We start from the raw sequence: 17,262 nt of genomic DNA, 5'->3' as shown, positions 1-17,262 counted from the left end.
GGAAAGCAATCCTTCTTGGTGACGTTGTTCAGCTTTCTGTAGTCCACACAGAAACGGATCTCCCCATTCTTTTTCCTGACCAGAACGACCGGGGACGACCAAGGGCTGTCCGATTCTTCTATAACACCCCGTCCTCGCATATTTTCGAGCATTTCCTTCACTTCCGCTTGTTTTGCCAGGGGTACTCTCCTCGGTGGCTGTCGAATTGGTCGGGCTTCTCCCGTGTCTTTTTCCGTTTTGGAGGGGGTCGTCCTCTCCACAAGGTCCAATCCAGGATTTCTTTCTTCGGGGGTTCCTTATTTCGACATAACAGCTCATGATGCATTGTTTGCACTTGCTGACGTCGTCCTTCCTCCTGGTCTTCCAGCCGCTTGCTGGTACGGGACCGTGGTGCCAAGTCCTTTCTTGGATGGCTCTCGTCTCTCGTCTCAACATGTCATAATATTATACAACAGAATCCTTCCGCTGTTTTGGAAATCTTTTCAAACTTCTTCAGTACTTTGACTGGTATTTTGAAACCTTTTCTGATATGCTATCACAGCTCAGCATGTAAATGAGTTACTTCCAAGCTCTTCTGTATTGTTTTGTACACTCCGTTCTCTGTGAAATCTCTCCAAATTTCTTCTTTCTTTTACAGTCAAAAACTAAGTATCCCACAGTCTTTGTCACAAAATGCATTTCTGCCAACATCAGCACTTATAATCCATGTCTAGAAACTAATAATGGTTTGAAAATTTGATTTATAATGCCTAGCATTCTGAAAAAAGTAAGCCCTAATATTACTTTTTCCACCATTTCAGAAGTGCACAGTGCCACACCTCAGAAGGCCATGATCTGAATCCTCCCTGCTTTTAGGACCTCAGATCTCATCTGCTATCTTGGTACAGAGAGCAGAGTGTCAACTGACCAAAATTATCCCTTCGGCCGCAGTACTAGGTGACACTTCTGTACAAACCCAACTACACTGGAAGAGTTTTAAAACTATGAGATCTTTAAATTTATACACACAATTTTTGGAATTAGAACAGAAATTGTGTTGACATTAGTAAACTGACTTCATATGGTATCACCAAATAATTAATTCACTCACTCAGGGAGCTGAGCCTTTCTTAAGAAGCCACCAATTGTGCAGCTACTCTGAACTTCCTAACATTTTATGGAGCCCGAAGGTTCATTACCATGTTCACAAGAGCCCTCCACTGGTCCTTATCATGAGCCAGATCAATCCAATCCACACCATCCCATCCTATCTATCTAAGATCCATTTTAATATTGCCCACACACCTATACCTTGGTCATCCTAGTGGTCTCTTTCTTTCTGACTTTCCTACCAATATCCTACATGCATTCCTCCTCTCCCCCATTTGTGCCACATGTTCCACCCACCTCCTCCTCCTTGGCTTCATCATTCTAATTATACTTGGAGAAGAGTCCAAGTTATGAAGCTCCTCATTATGCAGTTTTCTCCAACCTCCTGTCACTTCATCTCTCTTCAGTCTACATATTCTACTCAACACCCTGCTCTCAAACACCCTCAGTCTACGCTCCTCCCTTAATGTCAAAGACCAAGTTTCACATCCATACAGAACCACAGGCAAAATTAGAGTTTTGTATATTTTAATTTTTACATTCTTAGACAGCAGATAAGACAAAAGGTTCTGGACTGAATGGTAGCAAGCATTACCCTACTTCAATCTGCTCTTAATTTCAACCTGAATCAGGTTTTGATTTGTTATAATCATTCCCAAATATGTGAACTGCCACATTTTCAAAACATCTGTTACCTATCTTTATGTCATGATATTGCCCTGCATTTTGGTGACAACAACTTCTAGACCAACCTCCTTACCAGCATCAATTAAAGTTTGCATGTTTTTCTCTATGGTATCTATGTAGGTAAGTCAACAGGTAAGTTACAAATAGATATAGAACTTAAACAAATAGGAGTACTGATTTGAAAAATGCCTTTATTTCTCAATATAATCTCCTTGTACATTGAGGCACTTGTCCCATCATTTCACCAACCCCTGAAAACCAGCAGCATAAAATTCTTTGGGCTGCTGTCGGAACCAGGTGGTGCCTGGGATCACGAAGGCATACTGCTCACCGCATTCCAGCCTCAAGGACAAACCGTAAATGCCGACTCCTACTGTAACATCCTCAGGAAACTTCATAAGGCCATTCAAAAGAAGTGACCAGGACTCCTCATTAAAGGCATGTTGCTCTTGCATGACAACGCACGTCCCCATACTGCCAACAAGATAAATGAGACACTGCAAAATTTCAAGTGGGAAGTCCTCGAGCATCCTCCATATATCCCCGACCTTGCTCCAAGCAACTTCCATTAGTTCAGCCCTCTTAAACATCATCTTTCGGCTGAACATTTTCCCGACGATGAAGCTGTAGAAAGGGAAGTCACCGCCTGGTTCCGAAAGCAACCCAAAGAATTTTATGCTGCTTGCTTTCAGGGGCTTGTGAAACGATGGGACAAGTGCCTCAATGTACAGGGAGATTATGTTGAAAAATAAGAGCATTTTTCAAATCAGTACTATTATTTGTTTAAGTTCTATATCCATTTGTAACTTACTTATTGACTTACCCTTGTATATTATCACCCAGTAGATTCACATCATCGGCATAGACCAATAGCTGATGTGTCCCATTTAATTTCAGTCCACCTGATTTTCCTGGACCTTCCTAATGGCATATTCTAAAGCATAGTTGAAAAGCAGTGGTGTTAAAGCATCTCCTTGTTTTAGAACATTCTGGACAAGAAAATTATCAGACAAATGTTTACCTATACAGACTTTACCATATGTTTTGTTTACACACATTTTAATCAGCCTAACTTGTTCATAGGTACCCCAAACTCTATGAGAATACTGTACAATACTTCCCTCCTAACTGAATCATAGGTTTTCTTGAAGTCTATGAATAGCTATAAATATTTAAACAAGATGTTAATAATTTTATGGGTACTTACCATTACAGAACAATAAAAAAAAATTATATATTAACCATTTTTAATACAGCAAATGTCTGACTAGATACACTTAAATCAAGTGAATGCAGAGATATTTTTCACATGCACTGCCAGCTATGAAACTGGTTTCTTCCATGAAAAACTTCTCACTACTTCTAAAATTAGATGAGGTTTAAACTATTTCATATTCAAGCTAATAAAATAAATAAATAATAAACTTATATCAGTGAAATAACATCATTATTAAGACAAGCATGGGAACACGTAATGGCAATCACACTACAGCTCTACAAATATGCAGTGCAAACTAACAACTTAAACTCATCAAGCAACATGCTTACAAGTTGCGAGGTGCAGAATCAGATTTTCTCCAACTGGGCGAGGCCACGGCACTGTCAGCACTGGTAGGGGGAGGTCTGCCAGGGGAGGGGACAGAGGGGGAGGGGAACACCACAGCCATTGCAGCAGCACGGCGAGCACCGAAGTTCCTCTGAGCATGCGACCACCTTGACAGCGACACATTGTGACGTCTATTGAAGGACCAAGCAGGTTGACAAGTAAAACACAAGGCCAGTATATTCTCTTTCTTTAGCACTTACTAAGGTCACCGGCTATAAGCAATTAAATGAACTGAAAACAGACCATATGCAGTTCACTGAACAACAGAAATGTTTTGAAAATAACATATTTCACATCCAGGAAAGGAACCATTCTGAGAATCAGAATGAATGAAAGAACAGTAACTTCTGGCAAGAAGCCAACTGTCTGCCAGATATCATATGCAGCTTAAACCATCATGCATATATGTTCACTGTTCCACTTATTCTTTCCCCGTAACTGATACTAATGAAGGAAAAAATATTTAATGCAGGAAAGAAGATTCATCATACAAGTGTTGCCATAACTGAGCATGCAAAGACACTTATCTTGCATGCATGCATGAACCAGATAAGCAAAAACTTCACTAACCACTACCTTTAAAAATTTAGAATACAGAAAAAAGAAATATTTTCCACTTCCTGCTGACTTCCACTCAGTTGCTACATTATGCCGCCACATAGACAGGATAAGAACACTATCTGCAGTAAGGGAAAAAATGAGCACTTTGAACTACTAGTGAAATAAATATGGCCCAGCTAAATATTTCACCTCGTTTGGAATTATATGATGATAATTCGTTTTTCAGATGCTACATTAGGAGAAAAAATTTGTCATATACAAGATGCATAGGAAAGTTCCTGCACTAATTATTACTGTAACTGTGTCAGTGAAAAAAATGAGAGGAGAGACCAAGGTCACACTTCCACCAGCCCATGGCATCAGTCTGCCACGTGACACTGCGCTGTGAACCTGCACTGTTTTACAAGTGTTTTTTTCAACTGACTGTTTTTATTTTATCTGCAATGGATGGCAAAATCAAGCAAAGTGTCTGCATCAAGTTTGGCATGAAACTTGGTAGATCCACTATCAAAACACCTGAAATTCTTTGTGAGGCTTTTGTAGAACATTCTTCAAGCCTGACAGCTGTTTCTGAACGGCAGTCAAGGCCAGTCAAGTGTCAGCTGAAGATGACAAACGTTCAGGGCGACCAACCACCAGCAAAATGACAGAAAATGTTGGAAAAATTCAAGAACTCACCCACGAAGATGGTCGCTGAACAATCCATGAGCTCGCAGACACCACTGGGATCAGTTACAGAATTTGCTAGGAGATCTTAACAGAAAATTTGAACATGTACCACACTGCTGCGAAATTTGTTCTCCAACTCTTGACAAATGATTAAAAGCAGCGGCGCATAAACATGTGTCTCAAGCTACAAGAGAAGGCTAACGAGGACCCCACTTTTTTACGAGTTAGGATGATAATGGGTGATGAAAGTTGGATTTACGGTTATGATCCAGAAACAAAACAACAATCAATGCAGTAGCAGAGCCCACAATCACGAGGAGCAAAAACGGCGCGGCAGGTACAGAGTTCAACAAAGAGAATGCTCACTGTTTTTCCCGACATGAAAGGGACCATTCACTGTGAATTTGTCCCTCCTAACACTACAGTCAAATCCGACTTTCACTGTGACATTTTGAGATGCTTAGGAGAAAATGTGCAACAAAAAAGACTGGAAATTTGGCACAACCACAACTGGCTCCTTCATCATGACAACGCAGCCACCCACATATTCCTGAAAACCACAGAGTTTGTGACTAACAACAACATGGTTATTGTTCTCAATCCTTCCTCCTTACCAGACTTAGCACCCTTAATTTCTCTTTCATTCCAAAATTGAAACTGAAACTGAAGGGATGACATTTTCAAACAGTGTCTGACATCCAAAAGGAAATGCAAGCAGTACTTGACAACATTAAGGAAAATGATTTCCACAGTGCCTTTGAAGTGTGAAAAAAATGATGGGATCGCTATATATGTTCCCATGGAGACTATTTTGAAGGAGATGGCAGATAAAAATGAGAAGTTAAGCCAAAATTTATTTTTTGACCTAGTCCAGGAACTTTCTGATAACACCTCGTATTCAAGGGAGCCATCACACCTCAATTAGTATAGGGACCAGACTAAGGGCTGAAACGGGGTCTGATTTGCAGCAGGAAAAGAAATTTTCCTTCATTCCACAGCATCCTGACTGGGCCCCATGACCACCCAGTCTACTTTCCAAAGTGTACCAGGGACACTCCCCATGAGCAGAGCAGTCATGTCATGAAATTGACCACTCACCTCCATCTACTGCTGAGGTTAAGAATGTTACAGAATTATATCTCCACTCCCTCATGTTTTAGCTGTGTCGTACTTAATTAAGTACAAGGGTAACTTTACTTAACACTTTATATTCAAGAAAGTGTGATAACAAAGGAAAATAATGAAAGAGGCATAACATTTATTCCATAGTAGGTGAAGGTAAAAATCAAAAGCTCTTAATACAAGTTGTGTGGAACATACGTAAGTATGTGTATAAAAATATGTATCCAGTTTGGTGACTCATTATGCAGAAAAATATTTCATATGGTGAATGTTAAAAATTGGCATTTTTTACTTTCATGTTACTTGCTCTTAAAAAATATGCAAAAATGCTACAGTTTAACTTGCCAAATTCAGAAAACTGGGAATGAATTCTCCAGATTTCAATCCATTCCATGTTTGGAAGGAACTGAAATAGTGAATAAAAACCAGAGAGAACTGTTCAAGACCAGTGAGTTACTTGAACAATGAATAGAAAATGTGTGGCTTCTCCTATCACAGGATGACATCTGCTCAGCCATTGACAAGTGGCTAAGACAGATTCAAGTAATTCAAGAAAATGGTGCACCCATTCAATCACTTATTCCAATAATAGAATGTGATTTGGATAAATAAAATGACTTAACTTTCTGATAGCACCTCACATTCAAGGGAGCCATCACACCTCAATTAGTATAGGGACCAGACTTACTTACTTAAGCACAAAACACCACTGTAGGTTGTGGTGAAAAGGACGAGAAGGGCTACCCTTGTACTTACTTGCTTATGGAGCTGAGGCCTTCTTGAGAAGCCGCCAATTGTGCAGCCACTCAAGAATTTCCCAGCATTTCATGGAACTTGAATGTTCATTACCGTGTTCACAAGAGCCCTCCACTGGTCTCTATCCTGAGCCAGATCAATCCAATCCATACCATCCCATCCTATCTCTCTGAGATCCATTTTAATATTGTCCACCCACCTATGCCTTGGTGGATAAATAAAATGACTTAACTTTTATGATGGCTTGGAGTACAGAAGTCCAGCTTCAGTTTCTTAGCCATTTTCTGAAACAATATCTTACACTCTACTAGCTTGTTTGCTCAGTTACAACTATATTCATATCTTCACAGTCAAATTACTAAAGTCCCGCTGTATAAGCTAAACATCTTAATCTGTACACTGAACACAAATTTCTTTAACAGAAAATCTCATATCTATGACTATGTTACTCCTTTAACATGATTTAGTATGAATACATTTTTATAGGGGTTAATTTAAATGAACCTCCAGCCCATATAGTTCTTACATAAAGTTTGCTTATAGAAATCATTAACTGTGAATAATGGCTGAATTCCAGGTTTATGACTGCCAACTGTCCATACTGGTCAGCGGAAGTATAAAATGTAAGAGAAATTTCTCATAATATTATATTGCAGAATCCTGCTGCACTTTATTTAGTATCAAATAGTTTCACAGTCTCACATGCAGCATGTCTTTCTATAGAACTTACTAAAAGTTATTCATGTCAAATGGATTTTAACTTATTAAAATTTAATTGCTATATGTTTTGACCTATAAGGTCATCATCAGATGTTTTTAAATTATAAACGAGGAAGCACAGCGGTCCAGTTTAGAAAACCAAGATTAACGGCCATGGGGATCCATTGTGCTGACCACGTGACGCCCTTGCTCTGCAAAAGTTGGCACTAACTTCCCCAACAAGCAGAGGTCGCTACATCAGTATAGTTCACTTGTGGACTACAGAGCGTGTTTTTTTTTTTTTGAAGCACAGCAGATGATGACCTTATAGGTTGAACCAAGCAGTAAATAAATTAATAAGTTAAAGTCTATATAATGTATAAAACTTTTGACGTGAATAACTTTTAGTAAGTTTCATAGAAAGACGTGCTGCATGCAAGACTGTAAAACCATTTGATAGCAAGAATAATGTATTTGAAATCAAGTAATACTCTATTCATAAGTTACAAAGCTTCTAATTTAATAATATAAAATCAAGTAATGCTACAGAAACTTCTTGAAAACGGAGAGAAACANAACATTCCGGCAGATGACGCAGGCGGGAAGACAGACACTCCATGCAGATGGTGGCCAAAAATTATGTAAGTAGGACATAATTTTCTACTTTAAAATTTAATTTTATATAACGTTGCCACGCGCGGACTCTGCGACACCATATAGCGTCATTCGTACCGGGGACTTTCTTTTAATGACGACATACGTTGTCTTTAGTCGTTTAAATTTTAAAAGGAAACAAGATATTACTACAGACATACAAAAAATATGTGCCAACCAGGATGTCTGGTTACTTACAAACACCTACATTACAACTGAAACATGCCAATTATTTTACTTTGTTATCAAGTGCTCTAAGCTTTCATTTCAAGTGGTGCAATATTTACAAAACTCAGCTACATTCTTTCCGACTTACGATTCGCTGGACTTTGGCCGATACATCTCTAGTTCATCTTCCAAATCACTAACTCGTGCTTTGAGTTCATTCCTTTCATGAAGAATCTCCTTCAGTTCTGCAGTGGTGAATCTGGGTCGGTTTGGGTCCTCCAGATCATACACAGCTTTGTTTGTCAGGTCAGGGACCTCTGACTGCACAAAGGATATATTTTGTGTAATTAAATTCACTCATTAACATGTTTCAATATAACTACTATATGGAAGGAGACATCCAATCTGAACTGAAAATATTAATCTGTTTTTTATAATGTTCTGTTTAACAATGCTGTAAATAGCTCAGATTATACAGTATCAAATGGTGGGATGGTTGGTGAATAACGAAGTAAAAAGTATGAGGAATTGCTGATTTTAGGTTTACACAGTATTTAATTATTGTTGCTAATTCTGTTCTTGGGTTGCTACACCATGCGGTGTTGGATGATACTGATGATGTTTTAGAGGTACATACTACATCTATCTTCTGTGTCAACCCTGAAGATGGAGGCAGCATGTATCTCCAAAACATTGACAACATCACTCACAGCCATACAATGCAATAATCCAAGAACAAGATTAAAAAACATGAGGAAGATAGCAGTAACGACCTAAAATAAGGTACTATCTTGGTATTTATCCAGGATGACTGAGGAAAATCACACAAAACCTCAACTACCTTCCTCACTGAGATTCAGACTGGGCACCCTCAGAGAACAAGTATAAGTCATATTCAATCTATACATACAAACACAGTGCTGGCAAAGCGCAAAAAGGAATCTAACACAAACGGTTCAGTCATAAAGTGAACCCAGACTGCTTTCTATGGCTTTCTTATATCGATTTGGATGTTCAAGTAAAGACATTCAAAGGCACATTGTTTACACACGTGGGACTTTGCAAGATCCTCATTCTCCTTCTGTGCAAGACCAAGCCTCTGTTTGAGGCCCAACAGCTCCCTATGCTGGTCCTGCAACTGTGCCAAGAAGTCAGCTCGCTCATCCAGCAGGCCCCGGACTTGAGACTGACTACCACGATGTTTCCTACGAAGCTCCTTCCCAATCATTGTCAGCCTCTCCACTTGTGCTGAAAGCTAGAAGGGAGAGACCACTGGAGAACATAACAAGCTATAAAAGGAACTTTTAAACCCTATATTCATGACAGATAATATATTTTCAGTTTCAGTATGACTATAGCAAAGAATTCCCTTCCTTATGCATAGTGCACATCCCAATAGCTTCATCTTCCTTGATCTGGTCATATTAATATTTATGAGAAGTACAATTATGAAGCTCCTCATTGTAAAGTCTTCTCCAGCTCCTTGTTATGCCTGTCTGGTAAAGAAATTCTCCTCAGCACCCTGTTCTCAAACATCCTCATATATAAATGACAGTTGCAAATGTTCCCCTTCCTCAGGGTTCCTGAATTGTCCCTGGCCTCAGCTATAAGCTTCTCACTGCAACTCGCAACTCGCTGTCTGCCTGCAGACTCTCTATCAACTGACTGATTCCAAAGCTGGAGATCACGTCACACCAAACTCCTACTTTGCTAACTGCTGTCTCAGAACTTTTATGTAATGGCAGCTGGTACTTGTTATATAGCCCTGGTACAGACCGCACAGGAAACGAAGCTTCCAACAGCTCTTTTATTGTTGCATACATGCCTGCTGTGACAATCATGTGACGGTTACTGAGCCACTGACTAGCAATGGGTGTGTTTACAGAGACACTCTCTACCAATGACTATCTCTGCTGCCTTCACAATTCTGGCTTCCAACAGACATGGCACAATATTTTCCAAACCTTAAGCAACATCAGCATTGTTAACAGTAACAACTACTCCAACAATGGAGCCACCAGACTTATTCTAGCCTCAGAATCAACCAAGACAAATTTTCTTTAGGTATTCTAAAACTCAGCATTTGTGACAGACATTATTTCAATTAATTTCATTATTTTTTATACATATATTCAGCTTTGGGGGCACACGGTAGCATAGTTGGTTGAGACACTATGCTACAAGCCCGAAGGTCACAGGATCAAATTCCAATGAGGTCTTCGAATTTTTTTCAATTTACCTAATCCTTCTAGCCACACTATGGCCTTGGAGTCGACTCAGCCTCTAAAAGAAATAAGTACCAGGAATATTCTTGGAATGTTCTTGGGGGTAAAGGGCAGCTGGCCCGTAAGCTGACAACCTTGAAAATGTTGGAACTTCAACATCTCACAAACCTATCAGCCTCCACAGCCTGTTGCAGAGATACCTTTATTTTTATTATTATTTTTCTTTTTTCGATAAATTCAGCTTATATATCAGCAGTTTCCTTATTATATTTGAATTTGCTTTTCATCTTTCCATGTGGAATGACTTCTCCTACCTTTCCATTTCCAAGAATTTATTTTGTGCTTACATATACAGGGTGGATTTAAACTCTGTTGACCGTTCCATGATTCTACACTTCATAGCAACCAGTGCACCACCAGCTGGGGGGCACATGAATTCCTCCGATTAATCAGCATGCCTGACAGCCGATAACATAAGGAATGAAGTAGTTACAATTCACAGATCACAAGAGGCATTGAAAATGCTGTTCCTCTGTACATAGATATCATTTGCAATTAATTGTATCATTAAAAAAACAAAGGTACAACAATCTTTCTTACACCTACAGCACACCAGACAGCAACTGGGACTTTGCAGGTTAGATGTGGATTCTGTGAACATCGGTAGTGATTATTATGTGTATTTATATATCCCTGCAAGTGAAACCATACTTCAACAGAAGAGAATGTCAAATGCAGCTCGATCTCACCTTCGACAAGAGACTACAGAAACCAACTGCCAAAATGCACCCTGCTAACTGGATTGCACAGCTGCAAGGCATGCATGGATTACTGTTGTTTTATGGAGTCTTAGTTTCAGCAATTGTGCTGCCATGCTTGTACGAGACTTTGACCCTCCAGTCTCCTGAGCTAGACGTTTCAGTGACTTTCTAGGTGTATGTTCAAGTTTTCTTTTCCTCAGTAAGCACTAGGCACTTTTTTTTTCTTGTCCTGTTCTAAGTTTATTCACCAAGTTGTGAACTGCTTGTCTGCTGGGAACTCTTTCATGATAAGATTTAGTATGTCAAAAATTTCACCGACACTTTCTAGCAGATACATATTTCACATAGGTGTCATACAGAAACACACGTACCATGACGTACAACACTGCTCACTAATATGACTGAGAACAAATCACTTATGGAGCTGCCTACAGCTGCCAAATCATAAACAAACTCACACAAATGAACCGCACTGCTCGCCATGAAACATAATGCTATCAAGGAGTACACCAGTTAATTACTTCCCTTCATTCCAAAAGTTATCAGCCATCAGGCATGTTGATTCACCAGCAAAATTTGTATGCACCTCGTGGCAAGCAGCACATCAGTTTCCATGAAGAGCAAAGCCCTGAACTGGTCAACAGAGTTAAAAAAAAATAACTATCTATATTCAACATTCACGTCATGAGAAAATAAATTTTACTCACATTGTCAACTTCTGCAGACTTTGCACTCAACTCTCTATCTCTTGCACGGATTTGATCTCGCTGCTGGTCAATCAGATTCCTTAACCTCTGTAACACTGCAACCTCTACCTCTGGACTGGTCACTTCAGCTAAACAGTTTAAAACATACTTTTCAACTATGATGTATTTTTCTACTATGCATTCTGATACCATAGGATGCTGTTAATAGGTCAACCACAATGGGCAGTGAAGAATACTAGCTTTTGGGATATAAGGCTGTGTAGTCCGTTGAAAGTCAATCAACGTTTCGGAAGAAAATATCACCTCCATTTTCAGGGTCAAAGAATAATCCAAGCAAGCTACCAGTTTAAAAGTAATAGGAACCTCAAATCCTACAATGGAGGATGTTGATTATTTTCACATTTGTGATCTTATATACTACTGATGAGAAACCAGTGTAGCAATACCATATCACCTATGTTCTCTGCTTACAACAGACTTTAAAGAATAATTTTTAGATGCACAAAAATAGGCATAAATCTACAGATTGGTTTTAATAATTGGATTGTAATTAAAAAAACGATAGAGTACCTTCAGCTCAATGGTATGACTTGTCAACTATTGTCACTATCCCTTACCTACTCGTAGAACATGATATTATAATATAAAATACAATACAAAAACTCTACATAATGAAACTTCAAGGAATCTGGCACAACTAGCCAGATCCCATATTTCTCATTGCAAATATATAAATAAATAATCACCTGCTCCATCTGGCAAGTGATCCTCTCTCTCAGCAAGTGAGGACGACAGCTTCCGATTTTCCTCTTGAAGACGTGTCACCATTGCAACCAAATCATGAGATTCTTGTCGCCAGTGTTCCTCTATTTGTTCCAGTTCCTTGAAGAGAAGTGTACTTTCATACATAACAGTCCAAAAGAGATTCACAACAGTATCAGATCAGGTGCACAGTCAAGAAAATCATGTTCATGTCTCTCAGCATTTGCCTCGTCCATCAATCTTTAAAGGTCAATCAATGACCTTTCTGGATATTAGCTCCGAATTACGGTCTCCTGTATCACTAGGAAAATTACAAGTGTCACACACGTCATATCCAAAACGTCTTACCTTCTCGAAACGTTGTCTGTCTTCAGCTTTCTCCACTTTATCATTTTCCAGTTGAGCAATTCTTGATTTCAGCTCCTGAACAGTTGTATTTTCACGTTCATTTTTAGTTGCTAAACCTTCTAAATGCTCAAGAGCATTAATAACTTTAGGCATCAAACTGGTAACAGCTTCCGTGCCGTGAGCGTCAATTATCTTTTCGAACTCCTTACCAATCTCCGAAGCAATGTCGTATACATCGACAACAGATACCTCCTGTTCGTATTCTTCCATGTCTCGTGTAATTTCCAGCTGGAACGGCATGAAGACCTTATTTGCTGTGCCACTTACAAGCTAAATTTCACACCCTCAACGGACATCAGCATAATCGACATGACTATCCTGTACGAAGGTACCAATACGCTAATGTTAAATTGTTCTACGCAAGTTCTGCGGTCTGTACCGGACACAATAACCTAAAAAGTTTATAATAAAGCTTGAGACATATTTTCATAGCTCTTATTTCAATAATATCCGTAACTATATTGTAACCTCTAGACCGCTCTAGGCGGTTATTAGAAAAGTTCATGTCGTTCATGTCGTTTGTTCGACAATATTGGTATCACTTGATAATGATGTTAGCTATTTCAGTTTGTTCCAAAGCTGCCATTATGTGCAACTGACTGTAATTAAATTTCGCATTCTTTACATTCAATAATTTGTTTTCTAGTCAGTCCATTACTTCAAGACACTAACTAATTATTACTATAACAAGTCTAATATTTTGAATATCTTTTGATATTATCACATATAATGTTACAGTATTGGTGTTCTACTAAACCACCTAATTAAATGTGTATGACAACGAACACATTCTCAATAAAATGTGAAGTTTAGTAACACTGTATAAACAGTAAATTAATATTACTCTTTATTTCATATACCAAGACCATTCTATTAAGACTAAACTTAATATGTTTTTTAATGTCGCGCGTTTCTGTGGGGAATGTTGCCTTTCTTCGTTTGGCAGCATCCTTCTTTCTCTTCGTTTTTTTCCTCAGACTATCCAGCGGAAGGTTGGTTGGTAAGGATTGTATGTATTCATGCAATTTGTAAGACTGTTCAGTTTGTTACAAAGAAAACGCTGAAAATATTGTGCCCATTAAATAATACCATATTACACCTTCTCTTTATTTTCAGTGTAACTTGAAAAAGTAGCACACCAGGCGGCCTTACCCTTCCAGTGTACAGTAGGGCACCGTCAAAATGATGCTGGGAAAGTTCAGTACTTTGGTTCCCCTTAAGGGGCAACAGCAGGTAAGAGGGATGGCAACCCTAAAAGCGATCTCAATTCGCTTGAAGTCTGTGAAGAACATTCAGAAGATCACACAATCGATGAAGATGGTGTCTGCAGCTAAGTACACCAGGGCAGAAAGAGAGCTGAGGCAGGCTCGACCTTATGGTGAAGGCGCCAAAGTATTCTACGAGAAGGCTGAAGTTGGTCCTGTAGGCGACGTTCCCCAGAAATTAGTTGTTGCTATTACCTCAGATAGAGGGCTGTGTGGGGCAGTTCATACCCAGGTGTCCCGTACTATTAAACAAGAGTTGTCTGAAGATCCAGAAAACACAAAGATTGTTTGTGTTGGAGATAAGTCTCGTGCTATTTTGCAGCGTATATATGGCAAGAATATTATATTTGTTGCTAATGAAGTAGGTCGCAAGCCTCCAACTTTTCTTGATGCTGCCAAACTAGCAAACAGCATTTTAACAAGTGGGTATGATTTCAGCTCTGGAAGAATTGTGTACAACAGATTCAAATCTGTGGTGTCGTATACAACTTCAGACCTACCACTTTTCAGCCTGAAAGCAATTGAAGCTGCACCAAAGTTGAATGTTTATGACTCATTGGATTCAGAAGTTCTTCAGAGTTATATGGAATTTTCTCTTGCATCACTTCTCTTCTATGCAATGAAGGAAGGTGCTTGTAGTGAACAGTCATCTCGCATGACAGCCATGGATAATGCAAGTAAGAATGCTGCAGAGATGATTGATAAACTCACCCTAACCTTCAATCGTACCCGACAAGCTGTAATCACCCGTGAGTTGATTGAAATCATTTCAGGTGCTGCAGCTTTGGATTAATGTTCATGTGCCGTATAACTGGTTTCCACATTGGACTGAGACAGTAGACGTACTAGATTGTTAAGGTCGGTCAGCAACAGTGTCCAATATAGTTTTCGTGTAATAATTTCGCATGCACTTCTTCACTGTTCTCTTTCAGCACTGCTGAAGGCACTTTGGACTGGAATTCAGCTTTGTTTCTAAACTGTAACAAACCTTGAAATGAAGATAAACTTTTTAAGTCACTGGGTATGAAGTTATTTCTATAATCTGTAAAATTTTCAAAAATCATTTTAAGTGTTTCCATATCATATGGCAGTCATGTTATTCTTCCATCAACGTTTCTGCTTCTGTGCAGGTCATCTTAAGCATTTGTAATGAATTCCTTCGTTAATGAGGCAGGTCTGTTTTCTGTGCGTCGATCCATTTGTGTCTAAAATGGATACATTCATATAACCCCAAATAACATCAGATATTGTCCACTGTATCCATTTTAGTTGCAAAGTTTTTGATGTATAGGAGAAAGTTGATTTTCAAACTTAATTTTTGATGGTGGTTTTTGTTTTATAATACGTAAAAATTACACATTAATAAATATGTAAAATATTTGTAACTCAAATTATCAGACTTTCCTCAACTACTGTGTGTTTTGAAAAAAATAAATGTTTCAAAAAACATTCTGAGTCACCTTGTTTTCTTGTTTATTTCAGCATGTTGCAGTGTGATGAGATGCTTGTATGTAAAGGGGTTTGAAGGATACAGAATAAAGGCAGTGAAGTAAAGTNAAAAAAAATAAATGTTTCAAAAAACATTCTGAGTCACCTTGTTTTCCTGTTTATTTCAGCATGTTGCAGTGTGATGAGATGCTTGCATGTGAAGGGGTTTGAAGGATACAGAATGAAGGCAGTGAAGTAAAGGCTTAGGCCTAGCTTCTGCCAACCCTGGCATTTTTCTGTATGCATGCTCACATACCCAAGTATTAATACCAAAACTTAAAATTATCTTTAAAATAATTTATTCCTCCATCCTGAACACACTAGGGCAATCAGTAAAATCACCTTCAAACAAAGGTTTGTAAGAAAGTTTCCTGGCAGCCTTTTTATGCAAAAAGAAATATATGCTAGCAGAACACATTTGCAGATGGAATCAATAGAAATTTTATTTTGTGGAACGTGGAAGAATGAACAGCTGATGTCTGAATAACACATCTTTATGCTTTAAAAAATACAGAATGAGGCAATGGTGCAGTAGTCATGTCAGAAGCATCAGATTCAGGATGTACAGGAATCAAAAAGGATTGTTCCGCTGTCACCTCACAGTTACAAATTTACAAAATTCGGGAATACTAGATTGTCAAGGTTGGTCAGCAGCAGTGTCCAATATTGTTTCTCCGCTCTTGTCCGAAGTCACATTCTTTTAACCATCATATGGCATGAAATTATTACAAGTTGATCACTTCTTTGTTACAATCAGATAATCTTTGATATTTAAAGATTAGGAGTAAATATACTCTTGGAATGATACTTTATTTGCATATCTGTTCATAGCAGTGACAGGTTGCATTAATTATTCCTCCCATTAGGGTCGCACGTCTCTTTATTGTTTACTATTACCAGAATCCTCACTATATAGTCCTACAGCATGACCGAGAACTGGCAGTGAATACCTGCCCTAAGGGTTTGCCCAAAAGGAAGAACAGTGTTGGACACTCCATAGCAGTGAGTGGAGGAATGACAGTGTCCTTGCTTATATTCTTTTACTTCTTCTGAAAATGTTACACAGAATCCTGTGTGATAACAGTTATAGATTCTCAAGAAGAGTGAAATGTTTTGGGATATATTGATGTAACAAAAAATAATTTAAACAACAAGCTGTAACTGAAAGGATAATAGTGAGGATGTATGTTTTTGGATTTCACTGCTGTGACCGACTAGACTGAGCTGTGTCGCACATGAGCTTGATCAGAAGTGACGTGACACCCCTGTGACAACACTTTCAAGTATCCATTTGTGTTTTACACATTAGCTGTGAGTTATCGGATACTTTGCACCATGGGTTAAGAGTAGTGTTTCTAAAATTTCTCATTAGCTCCACCTATGCCAATGTGGTGCGGATTAATGAATCCAATCATTACATAAGGAACTAGCAGCAGTTTTTTTTTTTCCTGTTTGAATTCTGACTGAACAGTTGAAGAGATAGGAACAAGAATGGAAAAAGAATAAATATATACAAGGTACCTGGCCTCGGAATTTAGTCATAAGATACATGGTAGCTTAAAATATTTTTAAAGGAGATGTATCTCAAATTTGGGTGCAGTAATAACTATCTTGGATACAACACCTTCAAAATAA

General features: G+C 38.6%; 2 protein-coding genes across 7 annotated transcripts in view; one reads left to right on the top strand and one right to left on the bottom strand.

Moving 5' to 3' along the window:
* The window catches only part of LOC111872305 (RILP-like protein homolog), a 27,557-nt gene extending 14,370 nt beyond the window's left edge, over positions 1-13,187 (bottom strand). For 3 of the 4 annotated variants that reach the window (XM_023866034.2, XM_023866035.1, XM_033754636.1), the window contains exons 1-6: positions 12,815-13,187; positions 12,451-12,586; positions 11,705-11,832; positions 9,063-9,266; positions 8,160-8,332; positions 3,325-3,513 (exon numbers count right to left, since the gene is read on the bottom strand). In XM_023866034.2, coding sequence (XP_023721802.1) covers positions 3,325-3,513; positions 8,160-8,332; positions 9,063-9,266; positions 11,705-11,832; positions 12,451-12,586; positions 12,815-13,114 — 1,130 coding nt within the window. In that variant the 5' untranslated portion in view covers positions 13,115-13,187. The remainder of the gene's footprint in view (positions 1-3,324; positions 3,514-8,159; positions 8,333-9,062; positions 9,267-11,704; positions 11,833-12,450; positions 12,587-12,814) is intronic. The other variant, XM_023866036.2, reaches the window with a different exon arrangement.
* A 586-nt stretch (positions 13,188-13,773) lies between these two features.
* LOC111872306 (ATP synthase subunit gamma, mitochondrial) lies at positions 13,774-15,598 on the top strand. 3 transcript variants are annotated; one of them, XM_023866037.1, is made up of 2 exons: positions 13,774-13,874; positions 13,991-15,598. In XM_023866037.1, exon 2 carries the CDS (start codon positions 14,057-14,059, stop codon positions 14,930-14,932), a length of 876 nt encoding a protein of 291 aa, XP_023721805.1. In that variant the 5' UTR covers positions 13,774-13,874; positions 13,991-14,056; the 3' UTR covers positions 14,933-15,598. The 3 variants fall into 3 exon arrangements, with proteins under 3 accessions (XP_023721805.1, XP_023721806.1, XP_033610528.1); XM_023866038.2 differs by having other exon boundaries at positions 13,804-13,883; XM_033754637.1 differs by having other exon boundaries at positions 13,845-13,866.
* The last annotated feature ends 1,664 nt before the right edge of the window (positions 15,599-17,262 follow it).

This window comes from Cryptotermes secundus, unplaced genomic scaffold, assembly GCF_002891405.2.
Source record: "Cryptotermes secundus unplaced genomic scaffold, Csec_1.0 scaffold44, whole genome shotgun sequence".
NCBI lineage: Eukaryota > Metazoa > Arthropoda > Insecta > Blattodea > Kalotermitidae > Cryptotermes > Cryptotermes secundus.
The sequence above is the reverse complement of the archived record's forward strand: the minus strand, read 5'-3'. Positions and strand labels throughout refer to the sequence as shown.

Coding starts and splice junctions, on each gene's coding strand:
- LOC111872306 (XM_023866037.1), top strand. CDS start 14,057: ATGATGCTGGGAAAGTTCAGTACTTTGGTTCCCCTTAAGGGGCAACAG.